We start from the raw sequence: 20,751 nt of genomic DNA on the forward strand, positions 1-20,751 counted from the left end.
CCCCCCAAGTAACTCTCTATCCCCTCTCCCCAACTGCCCCACAAAGACACACTCCATCCCCTCTCCCCCCAACTGCCCCAAGTCACTCTCCATTCCCTCTCCCCCAACTGCCCCCGTCACACTCCATCCCCTCTCCCCCAACTGCCCCCAAGTCACTCTCCATCCCCTCTCCCCCAACTGCCCCCCAAGTCACTCTCCATCCCCTCTCCCCCAACTGCCCCCCAAGTCACTCTCCATCCCCTCTCCCCCAACTGCCCCCCAAGTCACTCTCCATCCCCTCTCCCAACTGCCCCCCAAGTCACTCTCCATCCCCTCTCCCCCAACTGCCCCCCACTGACACTCCATATCCTCTCCCCCAACTGCCCCCGGAGTCCCTCTCTATCCCCTCTCCCCCAACTGCCCCCCAAGTCACTCTCCATCCCCTCTCTCTCATCTGCCCCCAGTCACTCTCCGTCTTCTCCCTTAAATACCATTTTACAGCTATCACCACATTCCATAACCATTCTCATATACTCTAACTGCCCCTTGTCATTCTCCCGTCATATCCCACAACTGCTTCCTGTGATTTTTAATTCTGTGCCACAACTGCCCCATTACCTTACTGGTCCCAGAGGTCACCTGTCACCCCCTAACCTTTTCTCCAGTACCCCAGATGCCCATCATTAGACCCTCACATGCCTAATTACTCCACACTCAGCTCATCATTTAACAGCCGTCACCACAAGACTTACCCTGCTGTTATTTAATACACTTACAGTTTAACTCACTTATTGCCCTCTCCCTAGGCATAAACACCAGCAGTTTTCCAACTCCCCCAGCAGCTACCAATTGTCACTTCATAACTACCCCTAGGTAACCCAGTACTCCATACCCTTTAATCACAGTGATCACTAACACATACCCCCTGTGCTATTACTACTGAAAAAGTTACTAAAAATCATCAAGTCCTAAAAAATGCCCCCAAATAGCCCCCAGCAAGAGCCAATTCCTCCTCTCGCTGTTATTAGCTCATTAAATGTCACCCTCCCCTCATAATTACCCCCCAGCAGGCAAACAACAAGTACCCACCCCCAGAGCTCTCCCATTAACAAGTTAGTTGGCACCCTGGTGCTAAATCAAAGTGACCCCATTAATTCATCTCTAATTGCCCCTCTCAGCAGTCAATCAACTATTGCCCCCTCCCCTTTGCATTTAACCCTCTCCCCTTCCTTACCTCGTCCCACTTGATGAACTTGCTCCCCCGCAGGAGGGTGTCTGGTACCCGGACATGTTCCAGCTGGAGAGAATGTACCCCTGGTCGTGCCCCTGCCATGGCTGGAGAGGGAGGGGGGCAACTAGGGGCAAGAGAGCAAGGAGGAGGCAGCGGGAGAAGAGCAGGGACTGTCTGAGGGAGGGGAGCAGGGGGGAGGGAGAGAGGCAGGAGGGGAGGGGAGACACCGAAAGGGAGGAGAGAGGGAGGGGAGACAAAAGAGACATTATACAGGGCCCTGGCAGGAGAGAGGGCTGGGACACGCTGTGTGGGTGTGGGACAGTGTCACAGATCAGGGAATCCCACGAGTGGGGAGGGGGCTACATTCACTAAACTTCTCTAATGAGCTGTATATGTTTAATGGGTGATCTCTCCGTATCCTTAGTGAATTTATTTACGTGAAAGATCATAAAGGGCGATGTCGCATCAAAAGTAAAGACACGAGTGGGTGGGGGAGAGATTCACTAAGTTTCAAACCTCTTTGTAATGAGCGCAGATGCAGCCAATGAGCCAACTCTATAAGTTTAGTGAGTGGCCTCTCTGGGTACTTAGTGAATATATCCACGTGAGTGCTGATCAAGGGAAATATTATAAAGGGCGTGTAAGGATACGCGTGGGCGAGATTCACTAAGGTTTTTACCTCTCTAATGAGCAAGATATAGTCAGCTCTCTAATGATCTGGTTTTAGTGAGTGACATCTCTGAATTATTAATGAATCTATACACGTGAGTCAGTGACAGATTTATAAAGTTCAGTGTCACATCTAATGTAACTGACACGAGTGGGAGGATTCACTAAGATTAACTTTTTCAATAAGCAAAACTATTAATCTGTAACTGAATCCAATACCCTTAGTAAATAACCTCCAGTGACACAGTGCTGTCACGTGAGTGAGTGTTAAGTGACAGATTAAAAAGGACAATGCCACATCAAAAGTAATGACAGCTTATATTCACTAAGATCCAAACCTGGGGAAGAGACCTTTAAATTTAGTGTTAGACACAAGGGCAGCAGTATGAGAGAGGTTGAGGGTGCCTAAGTTATATAGTGAGACTTTATAAAAGTCATTAATATACCTGGATATGCTACATGCACAATTAAAGGGACTGCAGGGCTGACATGCTCTGATTTGTTACATTACTGACCATAGGTAACCATATGTGTATATCAGACTGTCCCTTTAAGTGCTACAGCACAATGTGAACTATTTCATTCTGGCATTATGTTACCAAATGTGAGTTGTTTTGCAATCTATGGACAGACCTGTTGAAAAGACTGCTGAGTAGATTTATCCTATCTTTTGCTTTGACCCATGATAGATTGAGCGCTTGTACACATTAAGCAAGCACTGTGCAGCATGTTGCTGGGAACAGGTCCTGAATTTCATGGAATTACACTCCAGTCTCTGCAGAGCAAATGAAAAATAAATTGCAGAAGTCAATTGGAATATAATAAATAAATAAATAGTGTATTGTGAATTTGATGTCACTGACATCAGGTGGGAGACAGATTACAAGTTTGACAGTGAATAGAAGATGCGGGCGGCCTGTGGGCTCTATTCCTTTTTTTATTTTTGTCTCCTCTCACTTCTCTCTTTACTTTCTCTCTTCCCCCTATCACCCTGACCTGCTTCTGTCCTCATACCTGTCTATAGTCCTAGTGGTTAAGGGAGTGTCCTGTCACATTCCTGTCATACCAGACTCCATACCCAGGTAGCCCCGCCCACTGACTATCTGCATCTGATGGTCAGGAGAAACCTGTCCTAATAATATACAGCTACTAGATCACTCTGCACAAGCTTGTCCTGTTAACACATAGCTACTAGTTCACTCTGCACTACCAAACCGGTCCTGATAATATACAGTTACTAGATCACTCTGACCTGCCCAAGCCTGTCCTGATAATGTGTAGCTAGGATCACTGCACTGCCTAAGCCTGACCTGATAATATTTAACTATTAGGCCACCCTGCATTGCCCAAGCCTGTCCTGATAACAAATAGCTACTAGATGACTCTGCACTGCTCAAGCCTATTCTGATAACACATAGCTACTAGATCACTGCACTTCCCAAGCCTGTCCTGATAATATACAGCTACTAGATCACTGCACTTCCCAAGCCTGTCCTGATAATATACAGCTACTAGATCACTGCACTTCCCAAGCCTGTCCTGATAATATACAGCTACTAGATCACTCTGCACTGCCAAAGCCTGTCCTGATAATATACAGCTACTAGATCACTCTGCACTGCCCAATACTGTCCTGATAGTATACAGCTACTAGATCACTCTGCACTGCCAAAGCCTGTCCTGATAATATACAGCTACTAGATCACTCTGCACTGCCCAATACTGTCCTGATACTATACAGCTACTAGATCACTCTGCACTGCCCAATACTGTCCTGATAGTATACAGCTACTAGATCACTCTGCACTGCCCAATACTGTCCTGATAGTATACAGCTACTAGATCACTCTGCACTGCCAAAGCCTGTCCTGATAATATACAGCTACTAGATCACTCTGCACTGCCCAATACTGTCCTGATAATATACAGATACTAGATCACTCTGCACTGCCCAATACTGTCCTGATAGTATACAGCTACTAGATCACTCTGCACTGCCCAATACTGTCCTGATAGTATACAGCTACTAGATCACTCTGCACTGCCCAATACTGTCCTGATAATATACAGCTACTAGATCACTCTGCACTGCCCAAGCCTGTCCTGATAGTATACAGCTACTAGATCACTCTGCACTACCAAACCGGTCCTGATAATATACAGTTACTAGATCACTCTGACCTGCCCAAGCCTGTCCTGATAATGTGTAGCTAGGATCACTGCACTGCCTAAGCCTGACCTGATAATATTTAACTATTAGGCCAGCCTGCATTGCCCAAGCCTGTCCTGATAACAAATAGCTACTAGATGACTCTGCACTGCTCAAGCCTATTCTGATAACACATAGCTACTAGATCACTGCACTTCCCAAGCCTGTCCTGATTGTATACAGCTACTAGATCACTGCACTTCCCAAGCCTGTCCTGATAATATACAGCTACTAGATCACTCTGCACTGCCCAAGCCTGTCCTGATAATAAAAAGCACTAGGTCATCCTGCATTACCTAACCCTGTCCTGATAATATACAGCTACTAGATCACTCTGCACTGCCCAAGCCTGTCCTGATTGTATACAGCTACTAGATCACTCTGCACTGCCCAATACTGTCCTGATAGTATACAGCTACTAGATCACTCAGCACTGCTTAAGCCTGTCCTGATAATATACAGCTACTAGATCACTCTGCACTGCCCAAGCCTGTCCTGATAATAAACAGCACTAGGTCATCCTGCATTACCTAACCCTGTCCTGATAATATACAGCTACTAGATCACTCTGCACTGCCCAAGCCTGTCCTGATAATATACAGCTACTAGATCACCCTGCACTGCCCAAGCCTGTCCTGATAATATACAGCTACTATACCCCTGAAAGTTCATTGTATATGCAAAAAGGTGACCTCTGTAAAAACGAGGACTCCCTCACAGGGAGAAGTTTACATTCTCATTTGTTGTCTGCAGTTACAGAACCCTGCACATATAAATGTACCTTTCATGCTTTGCTGAATATTGATACTGTTTATATCCTTGTTAGAGAAAGGTTGTATGTTAAAAATATGTCCTCAATAAAAAATGTTTCTTTAAAAAATATACAGCTACTAGATCACTCTGCACTGCTCAAGCCTGTCCTGATAATATACAGCTACTAGATCACCCTGCACTGCCCAAGCCTGTCCTGATAATATACAGCTACTAGATCACTCTGCACTGCTCAAGCCTGTCCTGATAATATACAGCTACTAGATCACTCTGCACTGCTCAAGCCTGTCCTGATAATATACAGCTACTAGATCACTCTGCACTGCTCAAGCCTGTCCTGATAATATACAGCTACTAGATCACCCTGCACTGCCCAAGCCTGTCCTGATAATATACAGCTACTAGATCACTGCACTGCTCAAGCCTGTCCTGATAATATACAGCTACGAGATCACCCTGCACTGCCCAAGCCTGTCTTGAAAATATACAGAAACTAGATAACCCTGCACTGCCCAAGCCTGTCCTGATAATATACAGCTACTAGATCACTCTGCACTGCCCAAGCCTGTCCTGATAATATACAGCTACTAGATCACTCTGCACTGCTCAAGCCTGTCCTGATAATATACAGCTACTAGATCACTCTGCACTGCTCAAGCCTGTCCTGATAATATACAGCTACTAGATCACTCTGCACTGCTCAAGCCTGTCCTGATAATATACAGCTACTAGATCACTCTGCACTGCTCAAGCCTGTCCTGATAATATACAGCTACTAGATCACCCTGCACTGCCCAAGCCTGTCCTGATTATATACAGCTACTAGATCACTCTGCACTGCTCAAGCCTGTCCTGATAATATACAGCTACTAGATCATCCTGCACTGCCCAAGCCTGTCCTGATAATATACAGCTACTAGATCACTCTGCACTGCCCAAGCCTGTCCTGATAATATACAGCTACTAGATCACCCTGCACTGCCCAAGCCTGTCCTGATAATATACAGCTACTAGATCACTCTGCACTGCTCAAGCCTGTCCTGATAATATACAGCTACGAGATCACCCTGCACTGCCCAAGCCTGTCTTGATAATATACAGATACTAGATAACCCTGCACTGCCCAAGCCTGTCCTGATAATATACAGCTACTAGATCACTCTGCACTGCTCAAGCCTGTCCTGATAATATACAGCTACTAGATCACTCTGCACTGCTCAAGCCTGTCCTGATAATATACAGCTACTAGATCACCCTGCACTGCCCAAGCCTGTCCTGATTATATACAGCTACTAGATCACTCTGCACTGCTCAAGCCTGTCCTGATAATATACAGCTACTAGATCACCCTGCACTGCCCAAGCCTGTCCTGATAATATACAGCTACTAGATCACTCTGCACTGCCCAAGCCTGTCCTGATAATATACAGCTACTAGATCACCCTGCACTGCCCAAGCCTGTCCTGATAATATACAGCTACTAGATCACTCTGCACTGCTCAAGCCTGTCCTGATAATATACAGCTACTAGATCACCCTGCACTGCCCAAGCCTGTCCTGATAATATACAGCTACTAGATCACTCTGCACTGCTCAAGCCTGTCCTGATAATATACAGCTACTAGATCACTCTGCACTGCTCAAGCCTGTCCTGATAATATACAGCTACTAGATCACCCTGCACTGCCCAAGCCTGTCCTGACAATATACAGCTACTAGATCACTCTGCACTGCTCAAGCCTGTCCTGATAATATACAGCTACTAGATCACCCTGCACTGCCCAAGCCTGTCCTGATAATATACAGCTACTAGATCACCCTGCACTGCCCAAGCCTGTCCTGATAATATACAGCTACTAGATCACCCTGCACTGCCCAAGCCTGTCCTGATAATATACAGCTACTAGATCACTCTGCACTGCCCAAGCCTGTCCTGACAATATACAGCTACTAGATCACCCTGCACTGCCCAAGCCTGTCCTGATAATATACAGCTACTATATCACCCTGCACTGCTCAAGCCTGTCCTGATAATATACAGCTACTAGATCACCCTGCACTGCTCAAGCCTGTCCTGATAATATACAGCTACTAGATCACCCTGCACTGCCCAAGCCTGTCCTGATAATATACAGCTACTAGATCACCCTGCACTGCCCAAGCCTGTCCTGATAATATACAGCTACTAGATCACCCTGCACTGCCCAAGCCTGTCCTGATAATATACAGCTACTAGATCACTCTGCACTGCTCAAGCCTGTCCTGATAATATACAGCTACTAGATCACTCTGCACTGCCCAAGCCTGTCCTGATAATATACAGCTACTAGATCACTCTGCACTGCTCAAGCCTGTCCTGATAATATACAGCTACTAGATCACTCTTCAGGGCCCAAGCCTGTCCTGACAATATACAGCTACTAGATCACTCTGCACTGCCCAAGCCTGTCCTGACAATATACAGCTAGGTCAGATATAAATCCAGTGTTGCATGGGCCTCTGCTAATAGCTGCATACTGGTGGTTCCTCTGACCAAGCTTGTCCTGATAATACCTAGCTAGGTCAGCCTATCCTAGTTATAGATCCAGCACTGTCTAAACCTGTCCTGGTAATATGCAGCGTGACAAGCTACATTGCCTGCTATTTCAGTACTATCTAAGCCTGTCCTGATAATATCTAACCAGTCACCATATATTACCTATAAATGGACAAACAGGGTATCTAGCTTCAACATCTATTAATCACTACTTACCCCTGTCCTGATAATGCCAGCTAAGGTGACCAAGACTGATCATAAATTTAATCTGGAGGAATCGAATGACTGAGCCTATCCTGATAATATGTATTCAGTGTTAAGGAGTGACTGAGCCTGTCCTGATTATCTGAAGTTAGGTATGACAAGGAATGGGTATGCCTGTCCTGATATTCTGAGGTGTTAAGGAATGACTAAGACTGTTCTGATAATCTGTATCTAGTGTTGATAAGGAATGGTTGAGCCTGTCCTGATAATTTGTAGCTACTGTTGATATTAGGAAGGGCTGAGCCTGTCCTGCTGTTGATAAAAGGAAGGCATTTTGCCAGAACAATCTGCTTTTGGATGACACCATGAGCTGTAACTATAGTCCCTATAAATCAATCATAATTCTCTGTTGCCATCTAGCGTCACAAAAGTAAACTGCAGAGTACCCTTTGCGGTCTGCTCTACAGCACTCGTACTGAACTATTGCAGACTCTAGGTGACCTAATGACCTTACACGGTGACGTCACATCACGAAGGTGGGGCCAGACACCGGGTATTCATAGGTAGGCGTGGTTATGCAAAAATATAAAGGAGCCCCTCAAAGGGCGTGTCTTTCTATGCCTTGCATAATCTACAGCCAATCAAAAGTAACAGTGTTGTAGTATGTGGGTGGGGTTACGATGGGAGGGCGGGGTCTGTCATGAGTCATAGATAATTAGCAAAGATTGTGAAACGAAGATGACACATTGTAAGTAAATCGCAGTTAGGGTGGTGCACAGCCTCACCCATGTGTGTAACAGCACCCAAATATATATATGTATGTAACATCACATCACCCATGTGTACATCACCCATGTGTGTAACAGCACATATATATATATATATATATATATATATGTAACATCACATCACCCATGTGTACATCACCCATGTGTGTAACAGCACATATATATATATATATATGTAACATCACATCACCCATGTGTACATCACCCATGTGTGTAACAGCACATACATATATATATATATATATATATATATATATATATATATATATATATATATATATATGTGTGTGTGTGTGTAACATCACATCACTCATGTGTGTAACAGCACCTATATATATATATATATATATATATATATATATATATATATATATATATATATATATATATATATATATGTAACATCACATCACCCACGTGTGTAACAGCATATATATATATATATATATATATATATATATAATGTGTGTGTGTGTGTGTGTGTGTAACATCACATCACTCATGTGTGTAACAGCACCTATATATATATATGTGTGTGTAACATCACATCACTCATGTGTGTAACAGCACCTATATATATTATATATATATGTAACATCACATCACCCATGTGTGTAACAGCACATATATATATATATATATATATATATATATATATATATATGTAACATCACATGTGTGTAACAGCACCCATATATATATATATATATATATATATATATATGTATGTATATATATCTATATGTAACATCACATCACCCATGTGTGTAACAGCACCTATATATATATATATATATATATATATATATATATATATATATATATATGCAACATCACATCACCCATATATATATATATATATATATATATATATATATATATATATATATATATATATAAAAAACATCACACGTGTGTAACAGCACCCACATATATCTATCTATATGTAACATCACATCACCCATGTGTGTAACAGCACCCATATATATCTATTTGTAACATCACATCACCCATGTGTGTAACAGCACCCATATACATCTATATGTAACATCACATCACCCATGTGTGTAACAGCACCCATATATATCTATAAGTAATATCACATCACCCATGTGTGTAACAGCACAGCACCCATATATATCTATATGTAACATCACATCACCCATGTGTGTAACAGCACCCATATATATCTATAAGTAATATCACATCACCCATGTGTGTAACAGCACCCATATATATCTATATGTAACATCACATCACCCATGTGTGTAACAGCACCCATATATATCTATAAGTAATATCACATCACCCATGTGTGTAACAGCACCCATATATATCTATAAGTAATATCACATAACCCATGTGTGTAACAGCACCCATATATATCTATAAGTAATATCACATCACCCATGTGTGTAACAGCACAGCACCCATATATATCTATATGTAACATCACATCACCCATGTGTGTAACAGCACCCATATATATCTATAAGTAATATCACATCACCCATGTGTGTAACAGCACCCATATATATCTATTAGTAATATCAAATCACCCATGTGTGTAACAGCACCCATTTATATCTATGTAACATCACATTAGCCATCTGTGTAACAGCACCCATATATATATGTACAGTATAAGTAATATCACCCATGTGTGTAACAGCACCTATATATATTTATTAGTAATATCACATCACCCATGTGTGTAACGGCACCCATATATATATATATATATATATATATATATATATATATAAGTAATATCACATCACCCAGGTGTGTAACAGCACCCATATATATCTATAAGTAATATCACATCACCCATGTGTGTAACAACACCCATATATATCTATAAGTAATATCACATCACCCATGTGTGTAACAGCACCCATATATATCTATAAGTAATATCACATCACCCATGTGTGTAACAGCACCCATATATATCTATTAGTAATATCACATCACCCATGTGTGTAACAGCACCCATATATATCTATAAGTAATGTCACATCACCCAGGTGTGTAACAGCACCCATATATATCTATAAGTAATATCACATAACCCAGGTGTGTAACAGCACCCATAAATATCTATAAGTAATATCACATCACCCAGGTGTGTAACAGCACCCATATATATCTATAAGTAATATCACATCACCCATGTGTGTAACAGCACCCATATATATCTATAAGTAATATCATATCACCCATGTGTGTAACAACACCCATATATATCTATAAGTAATATCACATCACCCATGTGTGTAACAGCACCCATATATATCTATAAGTAATATCACATCACCCATGAGTGTAACAGCACCCATATATATCTATAAGTAATATCACATCACCCAGGTGTGTAACAGCACCTATATATATCTATAAGTAATATCATATCACCCAGGTGTGTAACAGCACCCATATATATCTATAAGTAATATCACATAACCCATGTGTGTAACAGCACCCATATATATATCTATTAGTAACATCACATCACCCATGTGTGTAACAGCACCCATATATATCTATAAGTAATATCACATAACCCAGGTGTGTAACAGCAACCATATATATCTATAAGTAATATCACATAACCCATGTGTGTAACAGCACCCATATATATCTATAAGTAATATCACATCACCCATGTGTGTAACAGCACCCATATATATCTATAAGTAATATCACATAACCCAGGTGTGTAACAGCACCCATATATATCTATAAGTAATATCACATAACCCATGTGTGTAACAGCACCCATATATATCTATAAGTAATATCACATAACCCATGTGTGTAACAGCACCCATATATATCTATAAGTAATATCACATAACCCATGTGTGTAACAGCACCCATATATATCTATAAGTAATATCACATAACCCAGGTGTGTAACAGCACCCATATATATCTATAAGTAATATCACATAACCCATGTGTGTAACAGCACCCATATATATCTATAAGTAATATCACATAACCCATGTGTGTAACAGCACCCATATATATCTATAAGTAATATCACATAACCCATGTGTGTAACAGCACCCATATATATCTATAAGTAATATCACATCACCCATGTGTGTAACAGCACCCATATATATCTATAAGTAATATCACATAACCCAGGTGTGTAACAGCACCCATATATATCTATAAGTAATATCACATAACCCATGTGTGTAACAGCACCCATATATATCTATAAGTAATATCACATTAGCCATCTGTGTAACAGCACCTATATTTATCTATATGTAACATCACATCACCCATGTGTGTAACAGCACCCATATATATCTATAAGTAATATCACATCACCCATGTGTGTAACAGCACCCATATATATCTATAAGTAATATCACATAACCCAGGTGTGTAACAGCACCCATATATATCTATGTAACATCACATTAGCCATCTGTGTAACAGCACCTATATTTATCTATATGTAACATCACATCACCCATGTGTGTAACAGCACCCATATATATCTATGTAACATCACATTAGCCATCTGTGTAACAGCACCTATATTTATCTATATGTAACATCACATCACCCATGTGTGTAACAGCACCCATATATATCTATAAGTAATATCACATCACCCATGTGTGTAACAGCACCCATATATATCTATAAGTAATATCACATCACCCAGGTGTGTAACAGCACCCATATATATCTATGTAACATCACATTAGCCATCTGTGTAACAGCACCCATATATATCTATGTAACATCACATTAGCCATCTGTGTAACAGCACCCATATATATTTATCTATATGTAACATCACATCACCCATGTGTGTAACAGCACCCATATATATCTATGTAACATCACATTAGCCATCTGTGTAACAACACCTATATTTATCTATATGTAACAGCACATCACCCATGTGTGTAACAGCACCCATATATATCTATGTAACATCACATTAGCCATCTGTGTAACAACACCTATATTTATCTATATGTAACAGCACATATATATATATATATATATATATATATATCTCAAACATAGACTCGCTGAAGTGAGAAAGTAATGCGATAAAAAGTAGCTTTTATTCAGTAAAGCAGGTAAAACGACTTTTCCAAAAAGTCAAATATGTAGCAATATCAAAGCCAGTGAATCAGCCCCCACAATATATCATCACATCCAACATGTTTCGTGCCGTTACAGCACTTCGCCAGGGATAGAGTTAAATGAGCTATTCAGGTGTTAAAAGCAATTTTAGACCAATCAGATGTGTCTATTTTGTATGGCCAATCATGATGTCTAATTTCAAAACCTGTCTCATACATTGGCTGCCTATTGACACAATCTGATTGATTCAAATTTATATGTACAAAACAAACAGTTAAAATATTATATTAAATGAACTCGTTAAGGATGATATTATACAAATATTACTAAGAAGGATTTGGACTCACTAGAATTTAAAAGTTTAACAGATTTGCTACATTTTTACATTGTAACAATTTACATCTAATTTCCGGCATTAGCCAAATTGATAAAGTATTAAGAATACTCTGCATTTAATGAAACCTTGATAATATATTGTGCAATGCGGCAGCAAAAACCAGGTTAACTGTCCCTTAGTCTATGATATACAACTTGCTGTGATCTCAAATGATAGTAGAATAAGTGTAATTTTGTCACAACAACTATTTATGCAGTGCTGACGGAATGGATTTAGTTCTGTCAAAATAGCTGTACATACAAAGCGTCTGCTGTTCAATGCAATAATATGCAAAAATGTGGCTAAATAAGAAGGCATTCAAATTTTAGCTAAACAGCACTTTGTAGCTTTATGACAATCCAATTATATTCTCAGGAATATTATAGGCAATCTTCTAAAGACTTAGGTTAATATGTAATAGACGACATTTAGATTATATGTCATCCACTAAAGCTAATTGTCAGTGTAGTTTAAGATTTAATGCAATTCTAAATGAAATATAATTTCTCCAGTATTGATGCCTTTGTGTAATGTCCTCACTAGCGGGTGCATTAGCTTTGGTAATACAAGAGAACAGCTGAATCTTAAAGGGAAACTGAACCCAATTTTTTTTCTTGTGTGATTTAAATAGAGCATGCAATTTTAAGCAACTTTCTAATTTACTCCTATTATCAATTTTTCTTTGTTCTCTTGCTATCTTTATTTGAAAAATAAGGCATCTAAGCTTTTTTTCTTGGTTCAGTACTCTGGACAGCACTTTTTGATTGGTGGATGAATTTATCCACCAATCAGCAAGGACAACCCAGGTTGTTCACCAAAAATGGGCCGTCATCTAAACTTAAATTCTTGCATTTCAAATAAAGACACCAAGAGAATAAAGAAAATGTGATAATAGGCGTAAATTAGAAAGTTGCTTAAAATTTCATGCTCTATCTGAATCACGAAAGAAAAAAATTAGGTTCAGTGTCCCTTTAAAGCGACAATAAGTGCATTATATTGAATTGGTCAGATGTCAATATGAACTTTATATTTGTGCTGATAGCTATTCCACTTGCATTTCTAATATGGTAAATATTTAAGACCTGATAGTTTGTAAATTGGGTTGAACTAGTTTAAATGTCTTAGTTTCAAAACGTGAACTTCGTGTTAACTCAATAAATTAACTGTGTAATTTGTATCAGTTCCCATTGTTTATACAAATAGCAAGTTAAACAAAAAACAGTGTTCTCAGAATGTTTAAGATAAAATAGATGATTACAGAGATTAATTAACAAACAGTTTAATATCAGATTTTTTATTTATTCCCATTGGGGCTCCTGATTGTAATGTGAATATCCAGTAAGTTACACATTTGTTTAGTTTGGTATGTCTGTTCCCCCTGTGATTAGTTTGGGTACATGATCTATAGCCTTAAAAGACAAATATTCTAGTGGATTATAAAAAAACATGTTTAGCAATCGGGTTTTGGGTATTTCATCTGTGAATGATAAGAGATGTTCTCTTACCTTAATCTTTGAGCATTCGGGTGGTACGACCTACATACCGTTTATTGCAAACTTGACAAGTTATTAAGTAGACTACAAACGTGGAATTGCATGTCAAATTATGTTTTATGTTAAAAGTATCGCCTGTTTGGCTGGATTAGAAATTTGTCGCAACATCTGTGTATTCACATGATTTGCATGGTCTAGTACCACATTTGTAGAAACCTAATTTCGGATTCAACCAAGTTCTATTATGATCATTTTTTTTGTTGTCAAAATTCCTTTTTAGGCCATCTCCAATGGTATTAGCTTTCCTTGAAACAAATTTGACATTTTCTAGTGTATCCTTGTCTAGAAGTTTATCCTTGTCAAGTATAGCTAGATTTTGTTAATGATTGAACATATTTGTTGATATTGTCTGCTGTATGTAGTTGAGAATACCACTGATGATTGTGAACAAATAGATTCTCTTGGGCATTTATCTTTTAACAGATCATTACTATCCATCAGAAGAACCTCTTGTGCTATGGCATTTAAATTGCCCTTTTTGTAGCCTCTTGCTATTAATCTATGTGTAAGTTCTTCTGCTTGGGCTTTATATTTAGATACATTAGAGCAATTTCTTCGTAGACGCATGTATTGGCCCTTGGGGATTCCTCTTTTTAAATGTTCTGGATGATGAGGATTGGCTCTGAGGATAGTATTGCCTGCTGTAGGTTTGGGATACGCTTCAGTCTCTGTTCTGTTTGCAGATACTTTTAGCAGTACATCCAAAAAAGCCAATTCTGTACTGGAACTACTATGCGTACATTTGAGGTTCATGTCGTTGTTATTTAGATAGTCCATGAATTCTTGTAACTGAGCTGTATTACCTCTCCAGACCAGCAGAAGGTTGTATATATATCTTAAATAGGCTTTTATGTGTGCTTTATATGGATTAGCATCTGTATATATTTTTATTAATTCAAAAAAGCACAGATATAAATTGGCTATTGAGGGGGCAAATTTTGCCCCCTTTGCCATACCACACTTCTGTAAGTAAATATATATATAAAAAACATCACATCACCCATGTGTGTAACACCCCCCCATATACATCTATATGTAACATCACATCACCTATGTGTTTAACAGCACCTATATGTATCTATATGTAACATCACATCAGCCATCTGTGTAACAGAACCCATATATATATATATATATATATATATATATATATATATATATATATATATATATATATATAACATCACCTATGTGTGTAACAGCACCTATATATATCTATATGTAACATCACATCACCTATGTGTGTAACAGCACCTATATACATATCTATATGTAACATCACATCACTTATGTGTGTAACAGCACATATATATATATATATATATATATGTAACATCACATTACCTATTTGTGTAACAGCACCTATATATATCTATATGTAACATCACATCAGCCATCTGTGTAACAGCACCTATACATATATATATATTTATATGTAATATCACATCACCCATCTGTGTAACAGCACCCATATATATCTATATGTAACATAACATCACCCATGTGTGTAACAGCACCTATATATATATATATATATATATATATATATATATATATATATATATATATATATGTAACATCACATCAACCATCTGTGTAACAGCACCCATTTATATCTATATGTAATATCACATCACCCATGTGTGTAACAGCACCTATATATAGCTGAATAGGGAATTTGTTAGGGCATTGCCCTAAAGGTTTTCAGTTCTTTTGCCCATTAAAGAAAATGTATCCTAATAAAATATTGCCCCGAAAAAAGTCATTTGGTTGGGCATTGCCCTTAGAAGGGCATTTTGTGCACATAACTCTTTTGCAGAATAAAAAAAACCCTGTATGCTCATAAAAGTCCTAAGTTTAAAAAAGATGCCCTGAGATTGGCATTTTGTTGGGCATTGCTCTAAAGTCTAACAGCTCTTTTGACCAATAATCTTTTTTTAAACTATTCTAAAAAAATTCTAGTCTAAAAAGAAACCCTAATCGAAAAAATCCCTATCCTAAAAAAAGATTGCCCTAAGAAGGCCTTTTTGTAGGGCATTGCCCTAAAGTTATTTCAGCTCTATTCTAAAAAAAAAAAAACACCCCAAAAAAATTCTAACTCTAAACCCTAAAGTTTCTACTCACCCAACTTGACTCTGATGGGGCTTCTCTTCTTTCTTCATGGCGGCGGTCCTCCGGGGCGGTACTCTTTAGCTTCATGCCTGTGGTCCTCTTCTTCCATCTTTCATCATCTTGCATCTTCCATCCAATGCTTCTTTTTTCTTATCTTCTTGCAGAAGTCCTCTTCATGCTGTAACCGCAGCACACTGAAGCTTGAATGCTAGGTTCCTCCTTATATTGGGGTGCCCTTGCATTTCTATTGGCTGATTTTTTTAATTCTTAGTCCAATTAACCAATAGAAAAAGCATGAAGAGGACATCTGCAAGAAGATAAGAAGAAAAGAAGCATCGGATGGAAGATGAAAGTAGATGGAAGAAGAGACCTCCAGCATAAAGATGAAGAGGACCGCCCCAGAGGACCACCGGCATGAAGATGAAGAGGACCGCCCCAGAGGACCACCAGCATAAAGATGAAGAGGACCGCCCAAGAGGACCACCAGCATAAAGATGAAGAGGACCGCCCCAGAGGACCACCGGCATGAAGATGAAGAGGACCGCCCCAGAAGACCACCAGCATAAAGATGAAGAGGACCGCCCCAGAGGACCACCAGCATAAAGATGAAGAGGACTGCCCCAGAGGACCACCGACATGAAGATGAAGAGGACCGCCCCAGAGGACCACCAGCATAAAGATGAAGAGGACCGCCCCAGAGGACCACCGGCATGAAGATGAAGAGGAGCACTGTCGGAGTCAAGTTGGGTGAGTAAAAACTTTGGAGTTTAGAGTTAGGATTTTTTTTTTGGGCAAAATAGCTATGTTCACTTTAGGGTACTGCCCTGCCAAATGCTCTTCTAAGGGCAATGCCAACCAAATGCAGTTTTCAGGGCAATCTTTTTTTAGGATAGTTTTTTTTAATGTAGGGTTTTTATTAGGATAGTTTTTTTTTTACACATGCACACACCTACTGTATATACACACGCACACATATAAATGCATACAGTCACACACATATACACATGCAAAAACACCTACATACACATTTACACATACATACAAGGTGACACACAATTACACACATAAATGCATATGCACACAGTCTTGAATACACTGTACATGATAATTGTGATTGACTAGAATGGGGGCCAATCAAATAGCATATTTTGCTCTAAAGATGATTCTTGTAGCTGTGAAATCACATATGTACTGCATATGCACATGTATATGACACATTCACTGCACAGTAAAACTCAGGTGTGCTGTAAATGCACAATACATTTGTTTCTTACTCAGACATAATCATTTATTAGTATTCTGCGTGATACATAATTATGTCAAGGTAAATCACAACCGTGTGACAATAGCATAATCATGGGATTATCGTGCTGACTACCACATGAAGACTGCATTGTAAATCTCTGCTATTTACCTGTCAAACATACAAATGCAGTTAGAAGTGTCTCATTTTCTTAAACAAACACAATGTATTTACTTCTACCGACACAGAGACAGCTAAGATGTACATGGTATATCCAGTGACAGTGTTAGTTAAAGGTAAAGTCAATCCTAGCGTTGTACAAACTCTAGGATTGACTATTGAAACAAATAAAGGGAACTTTAAATAAAGCTCCTTTATTTGTTTCAAACGTTTGCTGTTCTTAGCTGCTGCCTACGGCAGCACATAGCGGAAACATTTTTTTGCTAAGAGATGACGTTTTCACCTCTTAGCCAATAGCTGTGCGGTAAATCCGGCTCCCATGGGCGCCAAGCCGGATTTACCGCACAGCTATTGGCTAAGAGGTGAAAACGTCACCTCTTAGCAAAAAAAATATATGAAAAAATAGAACATATTCTTCTATGTGAAGAACTTTGGAATGTGAAATATTCATATTTTCATGTAAGGTTAGCACACTTGACAAAATGCAATCGGGTTTGCGTGCCAGTAGGGTGTTAGATTTGTTTTTCCACTATTCACGCTCTATTGAAGTATTTTGGGGAATATGTTAACGTGGTCGCAATATTAGAAGTTCAGCTTTTTGCGCTCGTCTGGTTAGCGTGCAAGCTAAAACTTTTTACTTTAAAGGGATACTAAACCCAATTTTTTTCTTTCAGGATTCAGATAGGGCATGAAATCATGTCCGCCCTGCATCGCTAAATGCCGACAGCATACGCTGTCAGCATTTAACATTGCACAAGCATTTCTGATGAAATGCTTGTGCAATGCTGCCCTCTGCACATTTACGACCAATAGGCCGCTAGCAGGGGGTGTCAATCATCCCGATTGTATCCCTAAAAGGTGGAGGATGAGTTAAAGAGCAGCGGTCTTAAGACCGCTGCTTATTAAATCCTGTTTCCACGGAAAAAGCAGTATCCACTGCTTAATAAACCCCCAGAAGTAAATTAGAAAGTTGCTTAAAATTGCATGCTCTATCTGAATCATGAAAGAAAAACTTCTAGCGCAATTAACACGCGATAAATATCGCTCCACTCATAATCTAGTCCTAAATTAGCTGACATGTTTTTACCTTTAACATAATACCAGTTAAATAAATTCTGTAGATACGGCGTGATATTTTCTGATAACATTTTATAGAATTCATTGGGTAAAAGATCTTTTTGCAGAATCTGTAATTGCTTGTACAATTTCTTCTTCTGGTAATAGGCTCATTAATATTTTCCAAAATATCAAGAGGTATTTTAGGAACCTTCCATTTGACCCAATTTCTCTCTTGTTATCTTGATCTGATTCCCTAAAGTTATATAAATCCTGATAATATTTAGTAAATGATTGAAGACCATTGTTGTCTGTGTGTCCTGCTGATCATTGCTGTCTGTGTGTCCTGCTAACCATTGCTGTCTGTGTGTCCTGCTGATCATTGCTGTCTGTGTATCCTGCTGACTATTACTGTCTGTGTATCCTGCTGACTATTACTGTCTGTGTATCCTGCTGACCATTACTGCCTGTGTATCCTAATGACCATTGCTGTCTGTATCCTGCTGACCATTGCTGTCTGTGTATCCTGCTGACTATTACTGTCTGTGTATCCTGCTGACCATTACTGCCTGTGTATCCTAATGACCATTGCTGTTTGTATCCTGCTGACCATTGCTGTCTGTGTATCCTGCTGACCATTGCTGTCTGTGTATCCTTCTGACTATTGCTGTCTGTCACCTGCTGACCATTGCTGTCTGTGTATCCTACTGACTATTACTGTCTGTGTATCCTGCTGACTATTACTGTCTGTGTATCCTGCTGACCATTACTGCCTGTGTATCCTAATGACCATTACTGCCTGTGTATCCTAATGACCATTACTGCCTGTGTATCCTAATGACCATTGCTGTCTGTATCCTGCTGACCATTACTGCCTGTGTATCCTAATGACCATTGCTGTCTGTATCCTGCTGACCATTGCTGTCTGTGTATCCTGCTGACCTCTGCTGCCTGAGACCATGCAGACCACTAGCACTTGTGTTACCTGCAAGTGTAGTTATCTCTAGTTGCCTGAACTCTGCCAGTCACACTAACCTCATTTCCTTGACTAGAGATATTCCAAATCACTATTACTCTTTGCTTAGGTGTCACTGTGAAGTATCTGCACTACATCAAAATACGTTATTTAAAACAAAGTTCTATTCTTACTAACACTTCTAGATGCATCTGGTATGTGGAAACTTGGGTTGATGGCTAAGTAGAAAATATAATTCCTGGTATGGACCTCAAAGCTGAGAAGTGGTTTATATGAAACTAACCTAACTCTCTGGCCAGGCCATTGTACATGACCTATTAGTGGAGCCACAGGAGTCCAGCACAGGGTAGGACTGGAAGACCAGTCAAGCAGCCTGAGGTTACAAGCAGACAGCACGGTACCAAGCATGGAACAAACAGAGCCATGAGCTCATACACAGAACAGGACGGTGACCAACATCAGGATCCAAAAGCAAGGCCAAAAAAAATTAATGGGAAGGGCTTAGCTACTTTAGACAACGGCTAAAGCCCAGGGAAGTAAGACTTCATTTTAATTGATTTTATCTGATTCCTCTTAGGATACAGGCACTGCTGTTACTACTTTTAATATTAGTTAACTATGGTCTGGCTACTGGTGAAATCTGAACTTGTATTTCAATTTCTTTTTGTATTATTTGTATTATTTTTTATTAAATTAAATAAAAAAAAATAAAAAAAGATTTTAAAAATACAGTGCAACAA

At 39.4% G+C, this 20,751-nt stretch overlaps 1 protein-coding gene across 1 annotated transcript in view; it reads right to left on the reverse strand.

The window, feature by feature from the left end:
• The window catches only part of PLCB3 (phospholipase C beta 3), a gene marked incomplete in the record, with an annotated part of 460,897 nt that extends 459,492 nt beyond the window's left edge, over positions 1-1,405 (reverse strand). Inside the window, 1 exon segment of the mRNA XM_053720071.1 lies at positions 1,214-1,405. Coding sequence (XP_053576046.1) covers positions 1,214-1,312 — 99 coding nt within the window.
• Between the last annotated feature and the right edge of the window lie 19,346 nt (positions 1,406-20,751).

The sequence above is a fragment of the Bombina bombina genome, chromosome 7, assembly GCF_027579735.1.
Source record: "Bombina bombina isolate aBomBom1 chromosome 7, aBomBom1.pri, whole genome shotgun sequence".
NCBI classification, from domain to species: domain Eukaryota; kingdom Metazoa; phylum Chordata; class Amphibia; order Anura; family Bombinatoridae; genus Bombina; species Bombina bombina.